At 38.4% G+C, this 18,794-nt stretch overlaps 1 protein-coding gene across 2 annotated transcripts in view; it reads right to left on the reverse strand.

Annotated features, from left to right (window-relative positions):
* Positions 1–983: 983 nt before the first annotated feature.
* Positions 984–18,794, reverse strand: part of amacr (alpha-methylacyl-CoA racemase) — a 47,299-nt gene continuing 29,488 nt past the window's right edge. For both annotated transcript variants that reach the window (XM_061733676.1, XM_061733677.1), the window contains exons 5-6: positions 3,272–3,458; positions 984–2,076 (exon numbers count right to left, since the gene is read on the reverse strand). In XM_061733676.1, coding sequence (XP_061589660.1) covers positions 1,667–2,076; positions 3,272–3,458 — 597 coding nt within the window. In that variant the 3' untranslated portion in view covers positions 984–1,666. The remainder of the gene's footprint in view (positions 2,077–3,271; positions 3,459–18,794) is intronic.

The raw sequence follows: 18,794 nt of genomic DNA on the forward strand, positions 1-18,794 counted from the left end.
TTTTAATTGGGCTGAATTACTACAGAAAGCATTTGCCAAATGTGTTGTTTTTTTTTTCAGTTGGTCAGACAGAAAGATCAACTTTCCAATGATATCTGTGATGATCTACACATGGTTTTATGGCAAGGCAAGTTTATTTGTATAATACTTTTCATGTACAGACAATTCAAAGTAATTAACATCAAAACATTTTTAAAAATATGCATTAAAAAGTACAAGAGTTCAAAAGCTGAATCAAAAACAGACGAATATAAATTAAAATAATAGAGAATAAAACACTATAAAGCTGGATTTATCATATTTGATGCATTCATTTCTAAGACATCGGCACCATCTCCATAACTGTAAAACAGACAAAAATAAATCAAAGATTTAGTGTGTTATTACATGTAAGGCATTAAAGGGTAATTAATAAAGTAAAAGTCACAGTTCTGGTGTTCCTGTTCACTAGATTTATTTAATCAGTATTTATGAGATTTAACAAGCTAATGAATACTAATCATGATGGATCAATAACAAAATGATACTGAGTCAAAGTAAACACGAGTAAAAACGATGACAGCAGAAGGGCTGGGAAAAGTATTTTTAATTGAAATATCATATTACAGAATGTTAAAGCACAAAAGGTTGAAATCATAAAAAATTTAGATAAAAATGGTTCAGTGGTTCACCAAGACCCTTTAAAGCCAAAGAGCAGGGTCTAATTCCATAAAAAAATATTTATTTAATGTATATTATCTTTTCTGATTATTTCTTAGCGGTATTTAACAATAATTCCAGACAGTAAAACTCCTAGATGCATCACTATCTGACCAAATTAAGAACCGAAAGAGGTGAATTTACAGATTAACTGAATTTATTATTACCTTTTATGTATGTATGTATGTATGTATGTATGTATGTATGTATGCATATATGTATGTATACATATATGTATGTATACACATACATATACATACACACACACTCGTGACGTTGGGCTGTCGATGGTCTGTGTTACAGAAGTTTACATCTGCAACATCAGATGTCTCTGAATGGGTTTCCAGAGGACAATGAAACTGAAAGAGATCTTTAGGTGATCACAATGGAGTGAAATCCTGCAAACAATAGGCAATACGGTGACAAATGTTGATGCTTTGATGGAAGAGCAAATCAACAAAAGGGGTTTATTTACCTACTACGGTGCAGCTTGGTGATTTTTCAGGCTTTTCTGACATGGTTTTAACTTGAGCTGAATAATCTAGTACAAAGAGTCTTAGTGTGCTTCGTAAGATTCTTTAAAACTGGATAACCCAGAAAGCAACAGAGGCAGTACTCAAACTAGTACTGCAAGCGCATCAGTGTACCCCAGAGCTTGGTCTTTAACCCTGCCGAACTGAGACTCACCTGCGTTAGGTGTGTGTCTGTGCAAGTTCTTTTGTTCTTTAAAAAGTCATTGCACGCGTGGGATGGAGAAGTATCTCACATTTCTTCATTTTATTTCGCCCCAAAAATTATGTCATTTTTATTTAGATCGTTATATTTGCTAGACTTGATTTAAGGGTAAATCATAGTCAGCTGCAACATTGCGCTTGGCCTTTTTTTTTTTTTTTGTCCTACCAAATTGACGATAGGGTTGTAAAGTTGATCCATGAGACATTTATGAACATCTTCCAATTTCATCTTCTTACAGCTTCGACGTCTCAGCATTAGTCCCTACGATCCCAGCTGCTAACATCTTTTTTATCTCCGCTGAAGCAAAGCCGTATTCCTCCAGGACCTCCACCGTGTGTTCCCCGACAACAGGGTCGGATTTGAGGCACGGCTCGGCAGGAGTCCGAGACAGAACCGGGGCAGGCCGCGGACACTCTTCCCCGCTGGGTTCCTTAATGAAAGAGCCTCTTTCTTGGTTGTGAGGGTGTGAGCTGACATGGTCAAAGGACAGCACGGGTGTAACACAAGCATCTGTCCCATCAAAGATCCTCGTCCAGTCCGCCTGGGTCTTCGAGGCAAAACGCTCAGTGAGGATCCGTCTCAGCTCTGGCCAATCGCTGAGGCTCAGCTGAGGAGGCATCGCTCTAGTGTCCAACTCCAACCCTATGAGGGAAATTGAAAGAAATGAAAAAAAAAAAAAGAAGAAGCTGTGTGATGCAATGAAGAAATAAACATATCAACATCTAAATTAAAAGTGAATAGACATGTGATCATCATAAAGCAAGGGCCATTGATACTTTCACCTTTTCAGAAACAAGCAACTGAATGTAAAAACAGCTACGTTTGTTAAATGTCTGTTATTTTTCAGTAGTTACAGACCCTTTACCGCTTTCTATTGTAAAGTGCAGGAGCAGTAAATATACAGAATTCATAATTAGATAATTATTTGATTTAAGCAAGATTCTACTAAAGGGATTTATCAGTGAGATTCCGCTTCAATATAACTCACTTGAAGATAAATGATAAAAGCAATTACATGTTACATTTTTAATGTTAGGGTCCAAGAAGAATTTAGAAAGTGTCTTGGTTGTGAAGTGCACACTGCATACCTAACTTTCCTGCTGTGCTGAACTATGTACACGGGAAAACATAGCCAATATTTACTTCAGCATCATTTGCTGAGCCTTATTAAATAGACTCTGAGATTTGCACAAATTTGCCCAAAGGCCTGATGTGCAGCAAAATGTAGTTGGTAAAAATATTCAAAAAGAAAAAGCTATGCTACCCATAAACTAGATTACTGCGAGCAACATCACCGCCAGTGTGAGTTATAATAGTTTTACATTATTCAATGTTTTTTTTTTTCAATTTGTTTCATTATTTCAGTTTAGTTTTAGTTATTTTAACAATATATAGCGCTATAGAAAAACACTCGCTCATGACCCCACTATGCCACAGCTGAAACAGGTGAAATTAAAGCTTGTCACTGCACAAGAGGAAGAGTACATCCCTGCACAGGTTGCCTGTATCTCCCGGGACCACAGAGACAGACAAGACAAAAATGAAAACCTTACAGACAGGACACAATGAAATCATGCAACTTTTTTTTAACTGTAATATTAAAACTCGTGCTTAAATGAATTCTTACTTACAGAAGGGACATAAATGGTCGACAATACCGTATACTTGGACTTGTGTGGTTATCGTAAGAAAAACATGAAATGGAACAACAGTGATGATCACTGCTGCAGATTTTACAACAGGGATTTGTCATCACTCAAGTGACAAGCAAGCAGCACTTTAGAGATGTTTTTTATGGAGAAAAAAAAGCCAGATCTGTCTTTTTAATGCTACGAACCCTTTAGTAGCTGCTCGTAGAACTGTGGTTCTATTGCACCCACAGCCATGTACTTTCCATCCGAAGTCTTGTAGGTATCGTAGAAGGGTGCTCCGGTGTCCAACATGTTCTCTCCTCTAGCACGGTCCCACAAACCAATTTTACGAGATTTCCATATAAACGACCCAGTATACGCTGCTCCCTCCACCTACGGACAGTAAAACAGGACAACGATTGAACATTAGTCAAAAATGTCAGCATAATTACTGAAACACATATGAGGCTTGCCAAAATAATTTAAGTACCACATTGGTACCTGTAAGGGATTCACTTGTATAACTTCAAGTTTATATTTACTCATTGACACAGCTACACAGTCAATAATACTGCATGTACACAAGTGTGGGTAACCTGTTCCCTCACGACTTCCACGTTCTTCTGCTATCAGGCACCATTACTTTGGAACCAACTTCCAATCTGGGTTAAGGAGGCTGACACCACCTTTGAAACCAAACTTCAAACCTTTCTGTTTAGTAAAGCCTATAGTTAGTGTAAACTCTAGTGTGTTAGGGCCAGTATTCGTAGCTGCAGTGGCAGCTGCAGGACCAGACGAGAGCAGCTGGTCTCAAACAGAGCTTCATCCTCATGCTGCTATAGAGCTACCCTGCAGGATCCAAGTATCTCATAACCATCATTGTTCTCCATTGTTCTTGTAGTTTTTTGTGCTGGTCTGCCCCCTCTTTTTCTCTTCTGTGTATGTTTGCAGGCCAGAGCTTTCGGAGCTGCATGCTGCCATGCAGTGCCCCCCTCTGATCAGCCAACAGCTGCTCTACATCTGGCTATATAGAATAGTTCCTATTGTTCCTCCAACTAGGGGAGTCTGTTTTTACCTGCCATTGTTGATGTAATAAATGTTCTGGGTCTCTGGAAAGCACCTAGAGACAATTTGTATTATAATAGATGGTTTATAAATAAACTGAATTGAATTGAATTATTTCCAGAGGAAGGAAACATTCGTTTTTACAGGGATTTATAACTGATCCTGGGTCAACTACTCAGGTGGAAAAGTGTTTCTCTTCTCAGACGTGGAGGTTAAAGGTTGCAGGTATGAGACCACGTTCTGGTATCTTGCACTTTAATGTATCATATGCATATGTAGACAATAATAAGCAATTCATTTGTATGAATAAAATATTTCTATAAGTACTTATTTATTTGGCAGTGGCTCAGGTGGTAGAGCAGGTCATCCAGTAATTAAAGGATTGACATTTCAAACCCCAGTCATCTGTCGTGTCCTTGGGCAGGACACCATCGCTGGTGTGTGAATGTGTATGAATGTTCCGGTGGTGGTCGGAGAGGCCGTTGGCGTGGATATGCTGCCACATTTGGCAGAGAAACTGTGGCTACACATGTAGTACAGAACATCTGAGCATTTTGGGTGTCCAAAAAAAGCTAGATACAAAATCTGTCATTATTATTCTTTATATGCAAAATGATTTCCACTTTTACTCTTTGAAAAACTCTTTGTATTTCCCAATGTATGTATTTTTTTACTTTACAGATACATTCTTACTGTGGTACTTGTTCCATATCTTCCAGGTACTTGGACATCCACATGGATCAAACTGAGAAGTCCATGTTAAGGGTTTTGCATTAAGGTGCACTTGCTCGGAGAGATCTGGGGCCTCATTTACAAAAGAGTGCGTAGGATTAATACTAAAAGTGTACGTGCGCTCAAAAGCTGAAAATGGCGTGCGCACAAAAAAATCCTGATTTATAAACGCACATCTGCACGCAATGTTCTCTTTATAAATCACAGTCCAGCTGGAAGGTTGCGCACGTGAATTCGCCTCATATTCCGTCCTCTACACGCCCACTTTCTACCATCAATGGTCAATGCAAACTACTTCATGACTGTATTTGCATATGAATGAGCCTGCTGAGCATGCGCAGCGCCTGCCTGCAGTCTGTTTCCTACACTGCTGTGCGTCAGGATGAATGAGTCATGTGTTGAGCCAGCGTGCCACTGAATTTCACGGAGACCGAGACCGAGATCGAGATGTTGTGGATGAGGTGGAGGTCAGGAAAACCACATTATTTGGTGGTCACAGTAGTGGCATCACTAACAAAAAGAAAGAGAGTGAGTGGCAGCACGTCGTTGCTGCGCTAAACGCCATGAGTGCCACGGACAGATCTGTGGCAGAGCTAAAAAAGAAGTGGTGTGATCTCCAAGAGGAGAGTGGCCCGGCACTTATTTGTTATGTCCTCAGTCACTCTCCAGTTGTCGCGGTGGGTGATGAGGAGGTTCCCGTCACGGCGTGTCCTGCACCGCGGCTGCAGCAGCAGCACTGCGACTGCAGCACCAGCACCAGAGTGTCCGGACTGACGCTGTGCGTCAAACACAGAGGGACACGATCAGCGCTATTATATTATAAGTCTGATATGTGATGACATTAAAAGTATGACATGAATCTGGCTTCATTTCACCACCTCATCGCCTGCGTCACCAGTTCCCCATATCTTCCAAATGTTTGTGCGCTAGGATCAAAGTTTTCGTAGAGATACGCACATTTTCCCATTATCTTTTTTTTTTTTAAATCCCAACCTTTGCGTAGAAGGTGGCGTGCGCATCTTTCAAGCCCTGTTTTGTGCGCACGCAAGCTTTATAAATGAGGCCCCAGAACTTTTGACTGGTGTAAATCTGGAATTAAAACTATCTTTACATTCCTTTGCATCCAGAAATCTCAATGGTTTTTCCTCATTATTCTGCCTATCTGTTCAATTTCCATCATCCCTCTACAAATGAATTCATAATCGCTCTTCTTTATGTTTCCAAACCATCTCAATCTCCAAGACATCTAACCTTGATTGTTCCTCTGACATGCTTGTTCTTAATACTAGCCATCCTTCAGCTCAGCCTTCTATCTCTTGGTTAGTGCCACTGCCTCTAAGCCATAAGCTGGGTTTCCATTAGTGGGGGGGCAGTGTTTTGTTATGTAGCTTTAGATGGGATGAGATGGAAAGCACCTTGAATTACGTTGTTGCTGAAATGTGATATACAAATAAACTTGCCTTGCCTCCATATTTCCATTAAATACAAATGCCCTTACAGGCAGTTGGGTAAACAGTGAAGGTAGAGCAGTGATGGACACAGTTGAATCCTTACCGTCACTGTTAAATGTCTAAAAGTTATATTTCCATCCTACAGATCTTACCCTGGACCCCCACTTGTGGTAACCTGCTAATACAGTAGGGCTTGTTACCTTTCTGTAACAGGTAACCTCTGAAACTCTTCTTAACTTAGTCTGCCTGTACTCTCTTCTTCAGCTCCTTCCCACACTCCTCATTTTATGCACAGTTGAGCCCATCGTTTCAACTGCTTACCTTTCATTTACACACATGCTGCAACCAACCTTCATTCCTCTGCCTTCTGGAGCATATCCCTACATTTCCAGGTTTTCTTCCATCTGCTCTGCACTCTTACTACAAATAACAATGTCATGTTCTGCAAACATCATAGTTTTGAACCTCCTATTCATCACCATGACACACAAATACGTTTTGGAGTGCGGCTTGACTGGAACTGCTGCAAAAAAGCCTAAGGCCTAAATTACGTATAAATAAGAATACAAGCATTTCCTTTAGGACCAATTGTACAGGATAACCCTGTGCAGATACAGCCACTCCAAGTATGTGTTTGTAACCCCATCTTCTACAGAATTTGGATTTGAAAAGTGTTTATGCTATTGATGACTTTTTTGTTGGTCCCTTAGAATGTTGTCATAGTATATAATGTGTAAACTACTCAGAGAGGTATCTGCTTTTCCAAACTTGACCAGTTGTGAGGCAGCAGAGAGTGTTGTGACAAATGTCCAATCAGGTAAAGAACCCTAGCCCTAACCCACTCAGGTAACTCAAAAGGACAATCAAAAACTATGTTTCTGCTGTCATAATTAGAGAGAAACATTGACTAAACAATAACAATAGATTTGATAGACTGCTCTGACTGAATATAATCATTGTCCCGTGGAAACGTCAGCAGCAGGAGGTCTTTGTCACTGCTGTTACTGATTGCTATTATTAAACTCAGTGACCTTTTTTAAAATGCATGCTATTCACAACAGTCAAGGTAGTGGTCTCTTTGGAAAAATAAGTAACACAATGTACCAGCGCAAAGTTTACATTGCTTCCTTTGTTTGCAATATTGGAAAAAAAAAAAAAAATTAAAAAACTTGAGGGTTTTGTCAATGTGAAGAATTAGGATTGGTTTACAATAAAGTGTGAATCCATTTTGAGATGCCTGAAACACAAAAAATGTGGAAAGCTTGAAAGCATTTGTAAACTTCTGAATTCAATTAATTTACTGTCAATCTGCTGCTTTTTGAGGAGACGAATCACAGAAGAGCAGAAGTCTGCTCCTCCACTAGTCGGGGCTTCAACGTATTCACAAATATTCTGTGCCAACCCAGACTCATGCATGAAATATTGCGTCTGTGTGGAAGCTGGGATAACAACCTGAATGCGTAATCTTCTTTTGTTCATGAAAGATACATTTCCTGAATCTACAGCTAGCAGATTACAAGTTTGTCTTTTCTTGCATGCCTCGTACATTATATGACAGCTGAGTTAATGTAGCTACAGGAAGCATGAAAGTACTTAGAATTAATAATGAAATAAACAGGATGAGTATCTCAGCAGCCCTCCAAGCATCTTTTCTTTTACTCTGTGCCGTTTGACTCACTTGTGAGTTGCTATGTTAGACAATTTGCTTCACTGTCTCCATCTAAACTATGACATACTGTATTTGTGGGCAAAAGATGGTGAGTGTTGCAGGAGGCTGTTCCTATAGGTGTCCGCTAGGGCTGTTCGATTAATCGATTTTAAATCGTAATCGCGATTATGTAATTAGAACGATGTTAAAACGTGAAAATCGTAAAATCGATTTTTCAAAAAAAAAAATAAATAAATAAATAAATTTTATTTATTTATTTATTTATTTTTTACTTTGTCTGCACACATATTAATGATTGATACCATATTAATGATTGATGGAAATACCTCTCAATACCTGCAACAAGTGCCCCATTGGAAAGGCTCTTTAGTGTAGGAGGGGGCGTTGTAACATGGTGATATACTAACATGCCACCGGGCATCCCTCAAGCCAGATGCCGTAGACCGGCTCGTGTTCCTTGCAAAAAACTTGCAAATGTGAATAGCAAATGTAATGACTGACATTACACACCTCTACCTCCTTCATGGGTTGCATTATTATTTAGCATGCAAAGACCCAGTTTAGTTTAATTAGAAAATGTCTTGTTTTATTTAATTGGAAATATAACTTACTGTATGTTTGCAAGTGCTGATTTGCTGATTTTTTTTTCAGAGATAAAACTTTATATTTTATTTTTTTTAAACTTTTTTTAAACTTATTTTACAGAGTTTTGCACTTTATTCATTCATTTTTGGTTTAATAAGAGCAAAGTTTGCACTTAAAGCCCAATGGGGCAAATGTTCAATAAAAAAACCAGCATATTTGAAATCATTTCTTTGCCTTTTGTCAATTCACAAAATAATCGTAATCGTAATCGAAAATCGGATTTTGAGAGAAAAAAAATCGAGATTTTATTTTTGGGCAAAATCGTCCGCGTATAAAAACATTTAAACAGCTAATAATAAAGACTCATTCGCTCACTTGACTGCAGCAGAAACAAGGTGAAAGCCTGGTGACTGCATGACATGGCATTTTAGAATGACTTGACGAATGCAATCGCACAAAAGCTGTGTATCAAATTCACCACCTGGTGAACATAGAGCCAATACTAAATATATTTGTCTCCATTTCCTCAGGGGGAATCTTTCACTTGTATTCAAGTACACATAAGGTGTTAAATTCATCCATATAGTCATCTCATGTGTTTCTTCAAAAGGTTCGCAGATATTTGAGTCTCTACAAGAACCGAAGCAATGTGGTTTCTGGTCTTATCCCACTCTCTGTGGGGTTATTTTTCAGTCAAAGATCCTGGTTTGTTGTGTGGATAGAAATCCAGATCATTGGGGCTTGTGTACCTCCCACCAGGGACCCGGCGGACCACGAACATACAATGTGAAACTTGGTCTCCACCAGAAATTTGCTGAATAAATGTCCAACTACCATTTTGATGTGTGAATATGACAGAAGTTCTGTTGTTGATGGACTCTGCAGACTTCATTCATCCTACACTTCCAATCACTTGTCAAACCTTCCAGTGCATAAGCATATAGTCATTCCTCCAGTCTAAAGTTGCTTTCGTCAACGAAAATTATGACTAAATATCGTCCTCAAACTTTTATCACCTGAGGAAAACGAGACGAGACACAACGAAAATGCGCAAATATAATGCAATATCGTAGACAAATAAAAACGTGACTAAAATGTAGGTTACAAAATAAAAACTATGCTAAAATGTGTCTTCTTTTTCGTTGACCAAGACGAGATGAAATGTTCTACCTTAATGTCCATGTTTTCAGTAGTTACCTCTGTGTGTGTGTGTGTGTGTGTGTGTGTGTGTGTGTGTGTGTGTTAAATATATATATTAAAAATACTTTGCCAATCTTGTTTTTATTTTTATAGTCTTTCAAGTACATAAATAACAACTGGTGCACAATCACAGTAATTGAACATCTTCATATGAGTGAAATGCCAGGATCTAATGTCATAAATGACTACAGGCCTGTCGCCCTGACATCTGTGGTCATGAAGACCTTTGAGCGGCTGGTGTTGAGCCACCTGAAGGACACCACAGGCTCCCTGCTCGACCCCCTGCAGTTTGCCTACAGGCAAACAGGTCGGTGGATGACACAGTCAACATAGGACTGCACCACATCCTGCGTCACCTTGACACCCCAGGGACTTACGCGAGGATCCTGTTCGTGGACTTCAGCTCGGCGTTCAACACCATCGCTCCTGAAATCTTCCACCAGAAGCTCACCCAGCTCAGAGTGCATGCCTCCACCTGTCAGTGAATCACCAGCTTCCTTCAGGTTCCTGGGATCCACCATCTCCCGGGACCTGAAGTGGTCCACCCACATTAACTCTGTCAGGAAGCTCAGCAGAGGTTGTACTTCCTGCGTCAGCTCAGGAAGTTTAACCTCCACAGCAGCTGCTGATCACCTTCTACTCTGCCATCATACAGTCTGTTCTCTGCACTTCCATCACTGTCTGGTTTGGATCAGCCACCAAACTAGACAGGCACAGACTGCAACGGACCATTAGGTCTGCAGAGAGGATAATTGGGACTAACCTCCCATCTATCCAGGACCTGTACCTGTCCAGGAAACGGGCAGGTAGAATCTCTGCAGACTCCTCACACCCAGGACACAGTCTGTTCCAACTCCTCCCCTCTGGACGGTGCTACAGAGCAATGTACGCCAAAACCTCCAGACTCCAGACAGTTTCTTCCCCCAAGCTGCTGCTCTGATGAACTCTCACAACTAATAGAGTCTCATAAAAACCAATCACGTGCAATAACAATAATAGCAGTAACATGCTGTAACAATGAACCTTCCGGCAATAATCATGTCTGCCTCATTCTGCTCCACCTCTCACTTTTTTTGTATAAATTGTATATATGTTATTTTATTCAGAGCCGTCATTTTCTACCTCATACTGCTGCACTTTCAGTTCTTTAAATTGTATATATGTCAATAAGTGCCACATTTGTTTATTTACTGTTTGATATTTTAAATCTAAAGAGCGAAATAACCGGAGTCAAATACCTTGTTGGACAATGTTTGAACCTGGCCAATAAAGACGATTCTGATTCTGATCTGTGGCTGAAACTGAGGCACAAAAAAGTATGTGGGTGCTTATTTTTGTCAAATATAACAGTTACAAAAACAAAAAAAGAGTCATTTTAAAGTTAGATGAACGTTATTACAACCAAAAGGGACATTTCTGCAAAGTAACGTACAGGTAACCAAACATTTAACCACAAGTTAACATGCTATCAATGTCAGGAAAACCTCCCATAATAACCTTACAGCGACCTACACAACTAAAAAGTGACATTCTAGGGAACCAGATATTGTTAGCTGGGTATTGATTTCAATATTTTTGTGATATTAATAGTGCACATGTTGAAACATTTCCAATTTTATGAAGCTTCAGTAAGTATGACCAATTTTAAACCCCCAATTAAAACTATTTATGAGATATTGTCTATACATTTTCAAATTGTGACACAGTCTCATGCCTGATTTTACTACTTAAGGTTGAATATTGTTAAGATGTTAAGATGAATGACAAACAGTAGAGTGGATTCTCACTGTGACCTGAGTAGTTCACAGTTTTACTGGCTGACTTTCACTGAGAGCAGCTGAAGGTTGAATTCTGTTGATTTCTACACAGAGACAGATTATGAATACAGTTTAAAAGTTTAAAAGCCCAAGTTTTCATATCTTTAGTCCACAGAAGTGCACTCACACTGAGCCCTTCAATATCACAATTCAATCATTTCATGTTGAGGGCTTCTTATGTGCTCTAATATTGCATGTATTGGGAAGAAAGGCTGTTTCAACTTCAGCCATTAACACAGCAATTGGTGTCCTGGTGACAAGCTGTATAAACATTTAGCAGAGATGACAAGATATGCTGGGATTTTCACAAACAATGCTATGATGTCCTGTCTGTTGCCTGTCCCAGCTGGCTATCTGAAAGGCTATTTTCTTGTTTGCATACAGAGTGGGGAGGAACATCCAGTCCAAAAAACAGTCACTGGAGATGCATTTAAATACCACCTTTTAAAATGATATCCTCTCACGTTTAGAGCTGATCAGCCAAGATGGATGCTAATGGTTGTTATTAACAGGGCCTACAACAAAGACAAGTATTAATACCTCTTTCTGTCACATTAATTGTGTTAGTGTGTGAGTTTGGACTTTAGAATTATAATAACAAAAAGAGTCAATAAGAGTTATGGTCCAAGCGCATGAATTTGCCCAAAAAACAAGGTACGCGTGACTGAGAAGAAATCAGAAAACATGAGGGCATGAAAATAATAAATCAGTGCAAAGCTGAGATGAAATAAATGAAAATTAAATACATTTATATATATATAAAATGAATACGTAAAGTTAAATCATAGCAGTACTGTTACAACCAAAAATGTAATAACGGCCAATGACGTAATAACTGCCAATAATGTAATAATTTTGGCCATTTCAAATATAATAAAGCCAATAGTGTAATAATGTGCCAATAATGTAATAAAACTTTTGAGTCAATAACGTAATAACTTTTTGCCGATAATGTAATAAGGCATTACATTATGAAAGGTTTTTTTTAATACCAGGCCAATAACGTAATAACCAGCCAATAATGTAATGCCTTATTACATTATCGGCAAAAAGTTATTACGTTATTGGCTCAAAAGTTTTATTACATTATTGGCACATTATTACACTATTGGCTTTATTACATTTGAAATGGCCAAAATTATTACATTATTGGCAGTTATTACGTTATTGGCCGTTATAACGTTTTTGGTTGTAACAAGTACAATTAAAATACATTAAGAGTCAACTTGATAAAACCATGAGGGAGCCTGTGGCTGAACTTAAAGCAAGAGGAAATTAACTGGTTCTTACGGACGATTTGAAATAATTATTGGTGTGGCAGGATTAAATCTTGAGACTTTTTAAGAGCCTCGGAGGAAAGTAAATCGTGTACGTTATTAAAAGGATAGCAGGAAATAAGTATACTTAACCTAGAGGATATGAGAAGGGATTATACCAGATCAAGTGGTTAGAGGTGGGGGACTGATTGGGTGGTATTATGATTGAAACATGCAGGATTAGATATAATAGAAAAGATTTTCAGCCCTGATGTGTTGCAGCTCACAGTTCTTAAGCATCTGCTGAGCTTTTACTGCTTGTCATTTCATCTGACTCATGCAGTGGCACATATCCTTTTTTATCTCAATACAAGCTTTATTATTATCATCATGCACAATATTTTTTGGCTGAAGGTACATTTGTCTGAAACCACAGAGGTAAGAGAAAAATGCACACTGAGAACTGTTCCTACTGCATTTTTATACTCAAAAAGGAGTTCTGTTTTTATGTGTACGTCTCTAGCCTTATCTGCTTGAGCCAGATCCCAAGAAAGACACCTGAACATGTCACAGTTTTGAGTTTTCTGTTCCTGTTGACTGTTTTTACTTGAGAAGAAAACCCAGCAAAAATAACTAAATCTTAAGAAAAACAGGATGGGGCCCTACCTATGAGTTTTTTTTTTAAGTACATACAGTATCTAACTGCCAGAACTCTTATCACTGATAGTTATTGTGTTTGAGTGCTGAGCTACTGTGGAGTTCATTTGTTTATGTTTTTGTTTGTAAATTATTTTATATTTCTTCCTTTGTGTCTGAACAGAACTGCAATTTTTTACCATAATAAATTGTCACTAATATAAGATCACATTAACAACTCATTTTATTAGATTGTATACAATAACATTGTAATGATTAGCAGCAAAGGAGCCTTTTCATGATAAATATGTCAGTTTAAATCTATTTTGAAGAGTCTCATGGTGCCCCGTCTCTTCTATCGGCAAAAACCCGGAGGAGGAACTTCAGATATTTAGGATATAAATCGATTATTGTTTTAGTGTTGATCTGTTATTCTGTTTGCTGCCCTAGTTATAAAGGTTCAGCCGTGCGCTCCGGCTCAGTGTATGTGCACTATGAACTCCCTAAAAGCATCAGCTTTTTCTGTGGTTTTTAATCAATAAGTGCTCAACAAAATGGACTTAACTCTAGCAACAGTCCTAATGAATTTGAGTTATGAATTTTACTAGAGATGCACTGGTTGCAATTTTTTTGGCTGATTCCAATCACCAATTATTCAGTGATTGTGATCTGCCAAATACCAGGCCTTTCGTTTGGTAGTCTGCTTATCCAATGGGTAGCCATCTTCACTTCCTCATCAATCATTGTCATGCTATGAAGCTTAGCGAAACAGTCAGCAGCGATAATCTCTGATTTCACCACCAAAAGAAAACCTTAGACGCTGTGAACGCTCGCCAGCAGCTCCTCCATTGTGGATGAGCTGATGGAGCTGGTAGCCACAGCTAACACCGATTCAGCTTCCCGTGCCTGTTTGCCTATTTTAGGGTTGCCACCCGTCCCGTAAAATACGGAATTGTCCTTTATTTGAGAAAAAAATGTTGCGTCCCGTATTGAACTAATACGGGACACGATTTGTACCGTATTTTCATTAACTTTTACACCATATTCTAGTTGAATTATTGAAATAAGTTAACTTTTACACCATATTCTAGTTGAATTATTGAAATAAGTTAACTTTTACACCATATTCTAGTTGAATTATTGAAATAAGTTAACTTTTACACCATATTCTAGTTGAATTATTGAAATAAATTAACTTTTACACCATATTCTAGTTGAATTATTGAAATAAATTAACGTTTACACCATATTCTAGTTGAATTATTGAAATAAATTAACTTTTACACCATATTCTAGTTGAATTATTGAAATAAATTAACCTTTACACCATATTCTAGTTGAATTATTGAAATAAATTAACTTTTACACCATATTCTAGTTGAATTATTGAAATAAATTAACTTTTACACCATATTCTAGTTGAATTATTGAAATAAGTTAACTTTTACACCATATTCTAGTTGAATTATTGAAATAAATTAACTTTTACACCATATTCTAGTTGAATTATTGAAATAAATTAACGTTTACACCATATTCTAGTTGAATTATTGAAATAAATTAACGTTTACACCATATTCTAGTTGAATTATTGAAATAAATTAACTTTTACACCATATTCTAGTTGAATTATTGAAATAAATTAACCTTTACACCATATTCTAGTTGAATTATTGAAATAAATTAACTTTTACACCATATTCTAGTTGAATTATTGAAATAAATTAACTTTTACACCATATTCTAGTTGAATTATTGAAATGGAATAGGATGCTATTTCAGTTGCTAGTATGGTTGTCTGTCTGTACAGTCATGCAAGTTCAATGCTATTAAAGCACTTTAAACTTTAAATCAAAGCATTTTGTTTTTTCATATAAAATAAACACATTTTTATTCAGTTTAGAAGTTTTGGGGCTTTTTTTTTGGCTCCTGCGCTGCTGAAATCAGGGCGTCCCTTATTTCTATTTCTGAAAGGTGGCAACCCTAGCCTATTTACAACATGGCACTCCGCATTACAAAAAAAGAGACGTGAAAATGCTCTTCGGAAAACCTACGGCATGACGTTGCAGATCACCTGTCCTCAAAATTTAAGTCTATGGTCAGTAAAATCTTCTCTGTTACCATGTAGCTCCTGCTACATGTTAACTCAACGCTTCCATACATTATATGGTACATGTGCTAAACGGACTGGAATGCAATCTTTAAAAAAGTGAAATGACCTGCTGGTCACCAGTCAGGCCGGTCAATGGGTACTTCTCTAAAGTTTACATGTACTGGTGTATGAGACTTGCTGGCCCCTTTTAAAGTTAAACCCTCTAAACCAGTGACAGATCTTTGGCTGAATGATGATTCTCATGCTCTTAGATAAGCCTGTGGATGTGCTGAAAGAAAATTAGACAGGAGTCATCCACAAATTAAAAAAAAATGTTTTACACAACCTATTGATTCACAGAGAGCAGGGAAACCTTGAAAATGTTTTTTTCTATCCAATCAGATAATAGCCACAAACCAAGTCTCATTTCTCTCATAAATCCCTGTGATTCAGATGGTTCTGTGCCTTCAGGTGTTGACAAATGTATTTTATTTTTTTTAAATAAATATTTCTGTGATCAGATCTTTTCCATCTCTGTCTACCATAGATCCAACTGCTTCTCCTGTATTTAAAGCAGTTTTTGAGAATTCTGAACAGGTGTCTTTGCCCTCCTTGTCTGAAACTGTCCAGCACATGCAATGATCTCAGTATCCCAAGATTACCCACTGAGCGGTGCCCATCACCCCTCCTTCTCTTTCCTTTCTCATACCATCATTGTTGTCCATTGTTTTTGTAGTTTGTTGTGCTGGTCTGCCCCCCCGCCCATCCTTTTCTCTTCTGTGCATGTTTGCAGGCCAGAGCTTCAGGAGCTGCATGCTGACCTGCAGTCTGACCATCCCACTGCTTGCTTCCACCTGTTTGTATGGATGTCTGCTATATGCTTGCTGACATCCTGACCTGCAGTCCCCCCCGACCCTGCAGACCCTGACCACCTCAGGGTCTGCTGGCTACAACTGTATAGTGGTTTCTGTATTCCACCAACTAACCAGGTATCAATCATATGTACACAGACCTCTTAGTTCTCCTGCTCATGGATAATTAATACTAATGTATCTTGTCTCTTGTACTGTTAACAATATGTCTGTGCCTCTCCTTTCTCTGTTCTTCATTCTCTCCGTCTGGTCTCTCTTTTCCTGCTCCACCCGGCTCGCCTGCAGGAGGACGTCCCTCCCTTCTAAAAGGGAGTTTTTCCTTGCCACTGTTTGGCTTAAGGTTTTTCTCCCAATAGGAGAGTTTTTAACTACCATTGTTTATGTCCATCCATCCATTTTCTATACCCGCTTTATCCTTTGCAGGGTGACGAGGGTCTGCTGGAGCCTATCCCTGGCTCATTACAGGCGAGAGGCAGGGGTTCACCCTGGACAGGTCGCCAGTCCATCGCAGGCCATTGCTTATGTAATAATTGCTTGATGGTCATGTTCTGGGTCTCTGGAAAGATCCTATTGACAACTTCTGTGAATACTATATAAATAAAACTGAATTGAAAATGTTCCCAGATGCAGATTAAAAAGCAGAGGATTTTCCGTGATGCCCTCCAGACTGTGGAACCGTTTACTTTTTTTTTATATTACAGCTGCTAATACCTCAATTATTTAAAGAAATCTCCTGAAACTTTTGTTTTTTTGATTGGCTATAAGTCCAGAGCTGTCAAAATGCATTTTTATTATGCAAGTATGGTTTTTGTTTATGTTTGTTAATCTTAATTATTTATCTGGCACTTTTTCATCTAGTTGTATTGCTTTTAGTTTATACTTGTATTGTTTAGTTGTATCTGTGCAATTTGTTCAGCACTTTGGTTAATTCTTGTTTCAAACATTTAATTACATTACGTTTAAACTTGGTTTATTATCATCTTGTAAAGTCTTGTTCTCTTATGCATTCTCTTGTGAGTGTCATGATTAAATTTGCTCCCTGTAGACTTTTCACTCCTTTTATTTACCGAGTGATGCAAATCTGTTTTAAATTATTTACTACCTCCTACATTAAAGAGTGCTCTTTTGTTATCTGCTCTTATTTGACAGATTGTTGTTGTTTTTCCTCCCTTGGCAGTTCAGTTTTATCCTCTTCTTCATCTCGTCTTTTGGTTCCTGCCATGCAACCTTTTTTCGTTTTCTTAGTTTATTTAGTTCTTATCAAACTGCCACCTGCAAATTAATCCTACATTTTAGATATGAGTCCATTTATACATTATCGCCATATTAAATGTGGCATTATTTTTGTGCATTCATATCTAACATTGAAACAATTTTCTAAAATTCTATAGTTACTGCAAATTATAAAAATCTTATTAGAAAAGCAGTCTATAAAGTAAAGCTGTCACAGAACTATCTTGTTAAGGGCATATACAGTTAGTGAAAATAAATAAAGTACTACATAAATTAAATGATTGCTTGGCTGGTGACAGAAGCCACTGACTTAAATAACCACAGGTTGTCTGAAGCACTTGCTTTTCAGTTTTACTTTCAGACAAAAAAAAACAAAACGTTAATATATCTGAACAAGAGCAGCTGTATGAAGAATTTGGATGTATGTAGAGTACATGTGAACAAAGAGATTTAAAAAAAAAAAAGGGAAAATGATTAAATGTGATGCACTGTCTAAGCACAAAATGCAAAAATGTCAAGGTGGAGATATTTATCATATGCTGTTGTTGTGCCCCCCCATGTGCCCCTGTGAACTCTGAGTTTATAAATGATTATGTATTCATGATTGGGTGAACATTTTCAGAACAGTAAAGGCCGAAAGCTATAGTCAGTTTTATGACCCCCTGCTGCCAACTTCTGGTCATCTCGGCCCGGCCCGAGATAGCAAGTTTATGACCCCTAGAGGGGGGGGTCAAAACAGATCAAAGCAATCAAGGAAAGTTTCTGCCAGGGAAACAGACTCCCTGGGGATTTACGACACCCCCTGGGGGGGAGCCGGATGCAGCGGAGCCCGAAAACCAGACCTCAAAATGGTACTGCTTCTTTGAACCCCCCTTTTCCGCTTCAATGTGCCTCTTTGAACAGGCCGCCGTTGCCTGAACTACAACCCCCAGCATGCCTTGCGTGGGGGGGGTTGGCGCCTACAAGCGGCGCGCATCCAATCGCAATGAGGCACCGATGACGTCACCGCAGCGCGCGTAGGATCAAAACCCGTGCCGCTGCTCCTTTTCTCTCTCTTCTCAACTTCATCTCATCGGCGCTGGATCTTTGGCTCCAGGCCAAAGGATCCCATCTCCCTTCTC

The sequence above is a fragment of the Cololabis saira genome, chromosome 11 (assembly GCF_033807715.1).
Source record: "Cololabis saira isolate AMF1-May2022 chromosome 11, fColSai1.1, whole genome shotgun sequence".
Classification (NCBI taxonomy): Eukaryota; Metazoa; Chordata; class Actinopteri; order Beloniformes; family Belonidae; genus Cololabis; species Cololabis saira.